Genomic DNA, 12,440 nt, shown 5'->3' on the forward strand with positions numbered 1-12,440 from the left:
CATGAGTTATTTTGGGGCGGCTGGGTATGTTTGCAAGGGGTTTGGGCGTCTGCTTCACTGCAGAAATGAGAAAAATGTGCAGGTGAGGGTGATTACTTGTGGCTGTCCGCTTGTATACACTTCTTTATTAGGTCCCGTGGCCCCGTATTAGGTGGGTGTGAGTGTGTGATGTTGTTGTGATCACAGGAAGTCGAGACAGAAACCTCTCCTCTCTCATAGTAGGTGTCCGGATTTTATTTCAAAGCATGGTTGGGCAACACAGTTTATTAGGCTTTTATTTTGTTTAGCAATTTAGCAGAAAAGTTCTTGTGGGGGATTTTTATTTTGGGGTTTGTTTTGTGGGCGGGTTATGTCAAATATCCTTTAGGGCGATAAAGTGAGTCGCTGCCTATGTTAAACGTTTGCTAATTAACGCATAATTAGCTTAATTAAGGGCTTGATTAGCATACGTGGCTATGTATGAGTGCTGGTAATTGGAGGACGTCGGGCAGCATACTCTTTGTGGACACCACTGTGTTTACATTTCTGAAATATTAATGCACCATTTGGCATTTGAATTCATTACTTTGGGGTTAAAGCCGTCTGATTATGAAGAACACATGTTCCACTGGCAGAGCCGGGCTTTCCTTATCAACACATTTGTTGGGAAGGGTGACCGTGGCGCAGGAGGTAGAGCGGTCGTCCACAAGTCCCACAGTTGTTAGTTCGATCCCTGGCTCCTCTGGTCACGTGCCGCACGGGGAGTGTTTGCCAGCTGCACCCACAGAGCATCTGTACCAATAGGTAGGAAGCTATACATTTACATTTACATTTAGTCATTTAGCAGACGCTTTTATCCAAAGCGACTTACAAGTGAGGTACAAGGCAGCAAAAATCTAAGTCAAGGAGAAAACATCAAAGCAAAGTCCTATCAGAATCGCCATGAGCTATACAGGTGCCGAACATTTACCATGTGTTGCACTTTGGATAAAAACCCTGAGAGAAGGTTTAACAAACAGCGTGTATACTGTACATGTGCTCTCTGCATGTCGGTTTCAGCATGTGTTGCCTTGGAGCGGTGTTTCGCTTGTGTTCCAATTGTTGTGATACCTCAGGAGCAGCAATAAAACAGGGCTCTTTATTATCCATGCTAGTGTGCCAAGATTTATCCCATTAAAGTTTGGAATGCCCTCACGTGGGAAACGGATTGGATGTGCACAGTCAATTTCTTTGTTTAGCCCAGTTTACGGTGTGTGTGTGCGCGTGTGTGTGTGTGAGTGTGTGTGTGTAAGGTCTGCTGTGAGGATGCCCTGCTTTTTGTTTCCCCTGAGCTATTTTTGTCTGGACAGAACGGCAAGCTCTCTGTTTTGAGCGATTACCAGACGTCTCGTGTGTATGTATCTGCTGGTTTGCTGGAAGGCCTGCGTGGTTTCTGCTGTTAAACAAAAGAGAGACATGTATTATATTATATTAAAGAGAATTTTGCTTAATTCTGAGTGTTACATAGGCCTTTTTCCCCTTTGGAGAAAAATAAACCTCATGGCGATTTTATGCAAAAAAGTGCCAATTCATGCAACTGAAATGCAGAGACATCGCTGAACTATGATCACAGGTTGACTCACCCGTCATTTCTCTCTCCCCTCTTTCCCTTCCTCTCATCTCCTTTGTGTTTAGGGAGAAGCTGGCTGTGGCTCGCCTGCAGAGGGAAGTTGCACGGAGCAAGAGCGAAGGAACAATGGTAAAGTACAGTGCAGCTCATCACCCCTGTAATCTGGGCAAAGCCAAGGAAGCCACAGTGTGCTCCATTCTCACACACACACACACACACACACACACACACACACACACACACACACACACACACACACGCCGTCAAACCCACCAAAGTCAGTCTTAATTGTCTCAATGCTTCATCAGATGACCTCAAAGCACACAAAAATAGGCTGTTATTTTACAGTGCTTCAGCACAAAACTATAAAAACCTTATAAAAGCACTTTATTCATTTTTAGTCGAGTTTTCATGTTGGTACTCAAATAGTATTGATGCCCTATTTATTGTTCTGCGGGAACAACAGGTGCGAGGTCAGGGGTCAGGTGTGTTGCTGGTGTCACATTGCATTGTGCTGGGCTTCACTAGAAACTGCTGATGTCGCACTTTCTCTTCTTTCTGAAGAGAACTTAAAAGCAGTCGAAGAAGTGCAGCTCTCTTTAAATACGTCTACGTAGGTGCATCGTGTGAACACAATGAGGTGTGTCTACTGTAAGAAAGGTCAGAAACCGAAGTTGCAACGCTTGGTGAAGGAGCTGATTGCAGCCTCCAAGCAGAAGCTTTTACCGCAGTCCCAGGTGTTTCACTGCACCCCAGCGACGCCTCCGATTCTCTTCATGGCCGTCGGCCTCGAGCTAAAGCACACGGGGGCTGATACAGTCTGAGATTTTGCACGCTGTAATTCTCTATTCATCCCTGAAGGAGGAATGCTTGTTTTTTTTTTCTTGTTTTTTTTTTCCCCGTCACGGGGTCAGATTGAGAACAGAACCCCAGCAGCTGCAGCACAGAGTTGGTATGTTGCTCAAGGGCACTCCAGCGCAGCAGATTCTTACTGTCATAGAGACTTGAATTTATTTCAGATGGCAGATTCATGCTGAGCTTTATGCACTGTGGTGACAGGATTTGGGAAACAAACTGTATATACTGATTCATTTGCTGCAAAGGCAGCAAGTGCAGACAAGGATGATCATGAGTTCCAGGACTTGCTTGAACATACCATTCTTCAAACAGCAACATGAAGGAGTAGGCCCATCAAGTCAGCCCCACTCACCCCAGACCTACATGTGAAAGCAATATAATCACTATTGATTTCCACCATACTGTGTACTGCATCCTCCAATGAACCCTGCATGACCTTCAGAATCATGTTGGCAGCACTTACTGTGGACTACTGGGTACATTCAGCACCTAAGTGGACGTCACCTAGTTTATTCCGACCTCTCTAGAGGACACAGAGATCTCACAGAGACGGTTATGAGCATGGATGCAACATGTATGATTACAGAAACGAGACATACGAACACATGCAGCACGTAGAAGATCTCAGGTTGTGCCGCTCGTTACATATGTCTACGTAATGTCATTTGGTTTATGTGTCTCCACCTCAAGGTTCCTCTGTGTGTCAGCACCTTCTCTTGTAACACTGACCTTACAGCTCAGCCCAGGAAAAATATGTCACGCTGCCTGCTGAAGGCCCAGCTCGCAGACTCAACTGGATGACATACCAATTATGACTAAAGAAAGGTGTGTGAGTGGGAGTCTGAGCATGCACACTGTCGAGAGAGGGAGAGAGAGAGAAGGATGAGTTATCTGTGCCAGACAGGAGGAGGATGAGGGAGACTGGAGGAAGAAAGAGAGAGGAGGAGGAGGGGGGATCTCACTAAGCTCCATTTGAAATTGGGATTATCCCCGTCGGAGTCCCCCTTGCACTTTCTCTCTGTCATTCCTGGGAGGCTTCGGAGCTCAGGCACAGTTCTTCAATAGAAGCTGGGCGGGGGGAGAGGAGACACTGCTGCATCAAGGAGATAATTGTGAAAAGTGCGTGAAGTGGCTCAGCAGCTACACAGCAGCCGATGTGCCCCACAGACCCCTGCACCCTGACGCCCATTTCCGTGCCCACTCACGTCCCCCGTCTTCGCCTGCCAAGGCACTAACCCAGAGAGGCAGATTAAAACAGCCGCAGACTATTGAAGTGGATCCCCCCCCCCTCTTCTGCATCTGATGCCTCTCCGCTCGTCTCTCTCTACATCCATTAGTGTCCTCTGTGTAACGTGATCAGAGGGAGAGAAAGCGGCAGGGCCACCCATTGGCGTCCAGCGCTGCTCTTTCCTGCTGACTAGCTCTGCGGGGACAAGGTGTCATGCTGCACCGTTATTACAGCGCGGCGGAGGAAAAGAATGCGAGCTGCGTCTTTATTATTGTGGAAGGAGCTAGAACGTGGTGCCACAAGCCTCAAGTCTCCCAGTTAAACAGCTGTAAATGGAACAGCGTTACCACCAGAGTTTACTGAGGACCGTGTGCTCTTGTTGGAGCTCCTGTTGTGCAACGCGAAGGCTACTGGCTGTGCAGTACAACAACAAGTACAACACTGTTCTGTTATGAATCATTTGGGGGAATGCGGGAGACCTTTAGAATAATTTGCACTGGATTTAACCACAAACATGGCCACACAGGATGTGTTGTTATAAGTCTGAGGTAATACAGTCTGACAGCCACCAGATCCGTCTGTCTTAGACCGCTGGACATGGTGATTTTGGCCTGCGCTGTGCAACACAAACTCTAAAACCGTCACAAGAAAAACAGTGGGTTTCCCGTTAGTTGTTTGATAGAGCACAGGTCGTGGTTTGCACTGCGAGGGCCTCCGTCTCTTTCCAACCAGCCTGCCCTCTTTTCAAACCGCTCATTCACAGCCTCATCACTGCTGTAGGTTTTCTCTGGAACTCTTCACACCGCGGCCAAAGGCGTGTTGCAGGCAGGGCTCCCACCTCCCTTTTGATGCCGCTCCGAAAGTGCAGTCTCAGTCCATCAGGGGCAGGATGTTGGGCTTCCTGCAGAAAACAGAGCTCCACATGTTTGGCTTGTAAAGGCAGCACTGCCTGCTCTGCAGCAGGGGCCTGTCCCCCTATTAAAAAAAGGCGTTTTAAACTGTTAGCTAAGATTACGACCACGGGAAACGGCTGTCCAAATAACACGTGAAAACAAACCTCATCTGGCTTTGAGTGAAACTACGGGGGGGTGGGGGGTAGTTTGTGGACGGTCTGTGCTACCTGAGCTTAAACAGACATGAGCCTCGCGCACACAACACGTTCACGCAGCCGAGTGAAGCATACAAGCGTCACTCAATAAAAGGAGTCACTTTTACTTGAACTTGGCTTAATTGTGTAACTTGCTCATTTAAAAAAAAAAAAAATCCCCCCAGAGAATTTTTATGAAGAAAATTAAGAAAAGATAAGGAGGAAACTGCTGCATTTGTGAATATTAAGTGGGAAACTGGGTGCACAGCGTGGTTGAATAGACCCTAGAGCCATGATAGGAATTGGCTATTTCCGTCCATGAAAACAGATTTCTTGTGCACTGCATTAAGTAAAATTCACTTTAAAATTGGCTTCATGCATTTTTTTTGGTCATTTATACTGTTTGGTAAAGAGTCTTTCTCTAATTTTGCTAATTTAGATATAATATTCCTAAGAATTGTTGGTCAAATCAGCACTTTGAGGTTTATGTTTAGTGGTCATGATAGTAAAAAGGAACGTGTTGCAGTTTGCAGCTTATAGCATGGACCCTTGCTTTAGGTGTGAAAATGTCCTTACTCAGCAATTAATTTAGTACTGAGTAACTCAGGTAGTGCCGAAGACTAGAAGCTTCTAAGCCACATCAGATTTTAGCGGAAATTCAAGAAAGAAAAGCAATTTCAGTGCCACTCAGAAAATGTTCTGTTTTGTACAGACTGAGCTGAGCTGGAGCTTCCATTCTGCACGGTTTAATTAGTTTGTGGTGATTGGGCAGAAGCATGACAGTTTATTTGACAGTGATTTATTAATGTGTGAAGTCGCATAAAAAGCACCTTTAAGTTCTTTTGTAGCGTGCTTTCAGTAGATAAAGGAGGGTTTCAAGGGGCTCCCCACCTGAAGCGACAGGGACAACGGCTCCGTCCTCATGGACGTTCGTCGCAGAGGGACCTTCAGAGTGTTTCTGACAGCTGTTTGGAGGATGCGTGACAGCGTGGAGGTTTGGGGACTCGAGCGAGGGAGGTGGGAGGTGGACTCAGGTGCTTTCACAGGAGATTGGCCTTATCAGGCACGTACAGCGGCCAGGGCCGTGATGGGGTACCCCCGGCGCCTCGCACATTCACCGGGTGACGAGCGCTGACAGCCAGGCTCAAATCGCATCTCCACACCGTCCCTTTCAGCCAGCGTATTTCTGTGTGTGACTGAATGACTTGGTGTGTGTGGGTGGGGTGGTGGGGGAGCTCCCTTGGCAATGATAAACGGGCCACTCGGATTATTTAGCATATTCCTGGGGTGTGTGTATTATTTGCTGTAGTGCTGGCGGCAGTCTAAGAGAGAAGTGGTAAAGTCTAATGTAGTGGCTCTCCGTGATAATTGAATTGATGGAGCCCTTGGGGACATAGGGGGCAGATTGTTACTGAATAAAGTGTGTTTAGACTTATCCTATAACACGTCATCTGATCTTCTCCTCATCTAGAAACACCTTTATTTTTCCCCTTTTTAATGGATACTTTAAAGTATATCTCCTTTTATCTTTTTAAACTTTTAATTTATTTGTTATATATTTTTTAACTTATTTATTTGTTTATTTATTTAACTTTTCCCTTAATGATTTGTGGTGCAGCAGACACACACACACACACACACACACACACAGAGGGAGCCTGGCAGCATGTTTTATTTATGAATGAAGAACCTGCGTCGTGCATTGTGTCCCTGATGTTTGCTTTAGCAGCGAGCCAGAGATCCACTCCCGGCCCCTTGATTAGGCAAAGAGCTCCAACCGAGGGGGGTTTCTGTTTAATGAAGAGATTATTGAGTACACCCCCCACCGCCCCACCCCATCCCTTGAACTGTACCCCAAAGTCCTGCATGGACACACATATACAGTTGCAGGTGGACATCATATAGAACTAGAGACACAGTTGTGTACAAATGCACTTAACCTGATAACATCGCACTGCTGGTTTATGGGAGACAGCATTGCAGGAACAACAAGGAGAGGCAGTAGTCTTTAATTAATTTAGAATCCTCTGTGGATCTTGGCGGGTAATGGGGGGATCGAGCCTTCTAGTAATTTGGCTCAGATGAATAACATTATTATCTAATGCTGTCCAATTACAGAGGAAGGCATCATTCTTCATGCAGTTTCAGAAGGAGCAGGGAGGATGCACTCTGAGCTGTAGCGGATGCTAGTGTTTGTGACAAAGCTGCACTGCCGAGTTGTTGGCTGTCGGCTTCGTTTCATTTATTTTTGTACATTTATTGGCTGCAAATCAATGGCCTCTCCCAGCGTCAAGCTTTACCCCTTTCGTGGTGATGAATTCTCATATCTAGATGGATGCGTGGTTTTATCAACAAGGAAATGAAACCTGCTTCATCCGTTTGAGAGGTCAAATTTAATCCTGAAACACCCAATCTGGGCTTGTTGCAGATATATGGCTCTGTGGACCCGTATAAAATCCAACCTGGGCCATTTTATAGATTACTTGGCTTGTTCCATTCAGGGTAAAGCTTGTCACTGTATTGTTTGACAGAGCCGGGGTTTCATGGAGCCGCCACGTCAAGTTTTATCCCAGGAAAACGTTGCCCTCCACAGGTGACAGCCAGTAGTGCACCTCATCCTGCCAGTGCAATGACAGACTTGTCAAGTGAAAGGATTATCTCCTCAGTCGCTGGATTAACTAAAGTAAATGTTCTCACAGAAAGTTGCCAAGCGTGTTTTCATCACGGCCGCACTCGGTGTTGACTCAGAGATATCTTCCCAGGCCGCTTTTCTAAAGGCGTGTTAGCTTTGTAGCTCTTATTAAAGAACATGCTTTCAATTAGCATAACCTTACCACAGGAAAAAGCAAAAAAACAAAACACGGAGTTGCCGCAGACAATAAACATTTCAACTGAGAAAACTGTAATGTATTGCTTGGGATTTCTCGTAATGTTTGATTTAATGGCCTCAGGCCTTGTTAAATTGATGAAATTATATATTGAACCAAAGCAATAGAGCCCGTTTTACTACAGCGTAGAATATAAATCCCGTGTTGTTATTGAGGTTGTTGGCAAGAGTTTGTCGGCAGACACGTAGTGTTCAGCGGCTTATGCCCTGGGGGCGTTAGTTAGGCCAAAAACCAGGACTAGAGCTACTGTGCTTTTGTGAGAATCCAGGCCAACCTGCAGAACAATGCTAGTCAGTGCTGCAAAGAAAAGTCCTTTGTACTTGGTTGCAGCGAGGTAAAATTCAGCAAAGCTACAAGATGCTGGAGGTTCCACTTGTAATTACCAGCTTTTTAGTGCTTTTAGTCCCTGTTTGCGTCACGAAAGCATCGTTTTCCTCCTTACTGCTAAGGGTACAATGTTTTCTTGGTGCTTTGCAACATGAGTAAATATTAGTAATATGCTTCCAGCATGATAAAGTTTTGCTTTGTTGCCTTTTTTGCAGCTCTTAAACTATTTTCCTTAAAGAGAGACGAGCCTGAACAGCATTCGTTGCTGCCCAGACATATACGTCCAGCTTTATGCTTCTGTACAGCTGGATTTACGGCAACCATTACTACTGACAGGAGGAGGCTCCCTGTTGTGCAAAGACCCCCTCAACATAGTAGTAGCCATGGATTTATGGCCACAGCGAACAGCAGAACCAGTTTTAAGGGGGACTGGGGTTTAATATTCTTTCGCCATGACCGATTCACCCAGTAAAAATAGTCTTTTGTGACAGAATTCCTGCCAAGTAACGATACGGTGAAATATGGTTGTTTATGGGTTTCACTCAAGACAGTATGGCCACAGTAAAAATGCCTATTCTCTAAAATGTTAGGTCATTTCCAGGAGTGCTTTCCAGTTGTTTGGACATTTTTCTTTCCAGTTTGGTTTTATGGTGTGCAGATGTTGATGATACACTTGGGGAAAAAGTCAAACATCTTAAGGGTGTTTTGTCTCTGCCCCCCCCCCCCCCCCAAAAAAAAAAAATCGAATAGATTTTTACAAAGGCCATTTGAATGCATTCCCCAGTCGATATGCTTTGTGACCACTAGATGTCCCCACGATGCTGGAAATTTAATCTAAAGACACAATCTTTTACCAAGGAGTTACAGGATAATCCTCCATTGGTCTTCCTGCCTGGAGATCATGGGCTTTGTAGATAATAACGCAACCTTAAAAACCTTTTTTGAGGACGTGTCTGCACTTTAATCCAGAAAAATAGGATGAATTCCCATGCATGTCTTATTAAGCACAAGCTGCACCTTTGTTTGCAGAAAAAACAAACGTCACTTCACTTCAACACAAATGGTTGATCACTTAAACGTTCAGCAAAGAAAAAGTGAACCAATCAGCAGCAGTGAATCTTCTGCATAGAGGGAATGACCACAGAAAGTAAAAGGGAGGGGACTGGGATGACAAACCCTGCTCATTTCCTCTGTCAGCTACAAAAAAAATCTAGCAGTTCCTCAAAGCACTTCTGCAGTTTTGTCACTAAAACATCTTTGTTGCGGTGCCTGGGTGTATGCCAGCACACGACCATTCGGCTGTTTGAAGGTTGAGGAGAGGACAGTTGGTCTCTGTCGGCAGCAGCTGGGGCCATCAAAAGGAGAGAAATCAAATTAAGAAAAGAAAAAAAACTCGAATTTGATGTTGTAAACAGAGATGTGTGGAGAACTTGCAGAATTTGACAGTTCCTCGTGGGAAAGATGGCATCGACCTGCATTTAACTGAAAAGGAAGGTGGAGGCTTTACACTTAAAAGCCGTAGAGGTGGGGGAGAAAATCACTGTTACCACCTGATGAGTATGGCTTCTGAATTCACAATCTTTCACTAGTGGCATCAACTGAAGTCATATTTGGTCGTTTTGTGCAAAGTTACTAAGCCACAACAGTGTCAAAGCAAATAACAGAAGAGAACGCACTTTGGCTCTTCCCAGCTACACTTCCCTTTTCTAGGTACAGGCTGATTGCAGTGAAGGTGCAAATGGCTCAGGGGCCTCAGGGCCCTCAACTGAAAGTGAAGGAAACGTAAGAGAGGAGGGACAGATTGAGGCCTGAGAGCCGCAACTTAGTGATGCTTTATGACATTCAGTCTGGGCTTCGTTGGGAACTTTTCAAAGGAGGCTATGTGGAGGCTTAAATGTCATCGTGCCCTTGTTCCGTCTGTCTTAAATATAAGAAATATGTTTGGGCACCTTTATCTGTCTGTTTTCACTTAGTATTTTCTAAGTAGAGTCAGAGGTCAGTGTCAGCAGCAAAGAACCTTCCTTGGTGGGGTCAGAGTGTTAGGGATTTATAGCCAAGAGACGGTAAGTTTGACCTATGACCCTTTGAGCGTTTTGGGCCACGGGGTAACTGTTCTTCTTTGTTGTGTCTGCAGCGTGAAAAGCTGATCCACGAGCTAGAGGAAGAGCGACGCCTGCGACTGGAGAGCGAGAAGCGTCTCCGGGAAGTGACGGAGGAGTCCGAGCTGGGACGGGCGCAGATGGTTTCGCTGCAGCAGCAGTTCTCCAGGTAACAGCGGCGCCTGAAAGCCAAGTCCTTTCCCTTTAACCTGCAGTGTATCACCTGTGTGTGGAAGTTAGAGGAACAGCAGATTTTGGCAATGAAACACTGGAAACCAACACCCACATTCCCACTATCAACTATGACTTCATAACCTACAATATCTCGTTCTGTTTGTCTCTTGTTCGCTTGCCATCAGCCAAAGACGGGCCGATACTTCGGCTAATAAAATAACCTCTGTTTCACAAATTTGCATTGCGCCTCGCGACTGCTGGGGTGTGCAGTGAGAGGGACAGCCGAATCAAGAGCGGGACGCCATAATTAGGCGATAGGCATTTAGTGCTTTACTTATGCAAGAACAGGATTTTTCATTGGCTGCTTATCTTCTCATTAAGTTGCTGGAGAAAATCCTGTACATTTTAATGGCCCCAGTGTTACAGTGAGGGTGGGGGCAAAGACGCCGCTAGGGGACGAATCAAATATTTAAGAGCTGTTCCAAAGAATTATCTTGTGTTTAAAATGTTCTAGTGATGTGTCGGAATTAGGCTCAGTGGGCTTTTTCTCATGTTGAGCTTCTTCATATCCGTTTTGTGAAAGAAACACTCTTACGTTTGGAGCATTACACCTTGTGGCTCCCGGATAGCTTTAGGTTAAGGTGCTCATTTCGAGCCGTTTGTCAATGATGGCCTGTAGGCAAGTTTCCAGTTGGTATAGTTTGACTTTCTTGCAGGTTGAGCTAGAAATCATAACAAAACCCTGCATAAATCTGTCAGAACACAGTTTATAGCACCAGAATAGTTGCCTGCACCTGTCCGCGCAAGTGTTCCCTTGCCCGGCCCGTGTGTGTGTGTGTGTGTGTGTGTGTGTGTGGACTTATTGTATTCTTTGCACACGTCGCCAGGAAACCATACCATGTGGGGGTGACACGGTTCTGTAGTGGCGGTGAATTAACAGATAGGAAAGCAGCAACGTGAGCAGCCCCAGTAAGAGAAGGTGCTGCGATTCTGTTAGGAGGGAAATGTATAAAGTTTATCCCTGATTGGGTCTTGCACAGGTCGCCGCGGAGACAGATTAATTTGCGGCTACGCCAGAGGCCACCTAGATGGATGGTGCTCATTGGAAGCTAGGCGGCAACTGCTGCTGCGGTGAAATATATTGACAAAGATTCTATTATGTCCTTTCAAGTCGCTTATGGAAGCAGGGATGGGCCTTTGTCGTCATGCCGGATTCTTGTAATGTCTACACATTCAATGATGGTTTTTTTTTTTAATGACCTTTGGGAGAAAATAAGGTTTAGTAACGCGGGATATCTCCTTCACCTCTACACAAACAGGCTACCATGATCCCAGGCTCCCTGTCAAAGTGTTAATCTTTAAGTACTGCTGAGAGCTTATCTGAATGTGAATGAGTGTACAGCTGCCTGTGTTTGTGTGCACCGAGTGCGTTTGCTCATACCTGGCTCTTCAGTGGATTAACACGCTTACGTGGCCAATAATCGGTGGCTCTGTGCCCCAGTGGCAGATGGGACATCAGTGTAGTCACTTTAATTAAGGACTTGCAAGGCAGCAAAAAAATAAATAAAAAATCTCGGTCACCAGGCTACTGACAAGTGTCTTCCCATGAACTTTTGCCCCCCGTTACACCTCAGCTCCGCTGTTTTCAGGATTATATGCTGCTCTGTTTCTGCAAGGCCTCCATCCTGCGCATCCTGATTGATTTGGATTTGTTTCACATTAGGGGAATAGAAACCTCAGTCTGTCAATGTGTCTTTTAAGATAACAGCCGCAAATCATGTTAAGTGGACATCCAATCTTTTTAAACAGAGTGGAATCGGTTTGACCTTGGGCAGCAATTGATTTGCGTATTGCTAATTAATTGAGTTGGTGCTTTGAATCATGAACACGGAGGTAGAATGAGGCCAGTAACCGGTGTAGGAATCCAGCCAAATGTTATCAAAGGTAAGCGCCAAATTATATCAAAGGTATCAAACACTATGCAAATGAGTGTTTTTTTTAAATGGATTTTTTTAAACTGTCACAAAAATAGTGCCCGAGTTTAGCTAAATGCCCTTTTTTTTTCTTTGCTTCTTTTTTTTATGGGTCTACTTTTATGATTTGTTGCAGCAGGAGATAGAGGGGTTCTGTGATGATATGACACAAAGGAAATGAGACGCTTGTATCACAGGCAGAAAACACACTCACAGGT

At 45.3% G+C, this 12,440-nt stretch overlaps 1 protein-coding gene across 8 annotated transcripts in view; it reads left to right on the forward strand.

The window, feature by feature from the left end:
* The window catches only part of LOC137125361 (nck-associated protein 5-like), a 116,434-nt gene that overhangs the window by 57,504 nt on the left and 46,490 nt on the right, over positions 1 to 12,440 (forward strand). For 7 of the 8 annotated variants that reach the window (XM_067500720.1, XM_067500711.1, XM_067500713.1 and 4 more), the window contains 2 exons: positions 1,654 to 1,717; positions 10,111 to 10,244. In XM_067500720.1, the coding sequence (XP_067356821.1) occupies positions 1,654 to 1,717; positions 10,111 to 10,244 (198 nt within the window). Of the gene's footprint in view, positions 1 to 1,653; positions 1,718 to 9,228; positions 9,501 to 10,110; positions 10,245 to 12,440 lie in introns of those variants that run through there. The other variant, XM_067500719.1, reaches the window with a different exon arrangement.

Source organism: Channa argus, chromosome 4 (assembly GCF_033026475.1).
Source record: "Channa argus isolate prfri chromosome 4, Channa argus male v1.0, whole genome shotgun sequence".
Lineage (NCBI taxonomy): Eukaryota > Metazoa > Chordata > Actinopteri > Anabantiformes > Channidae > Channa > Channa argus.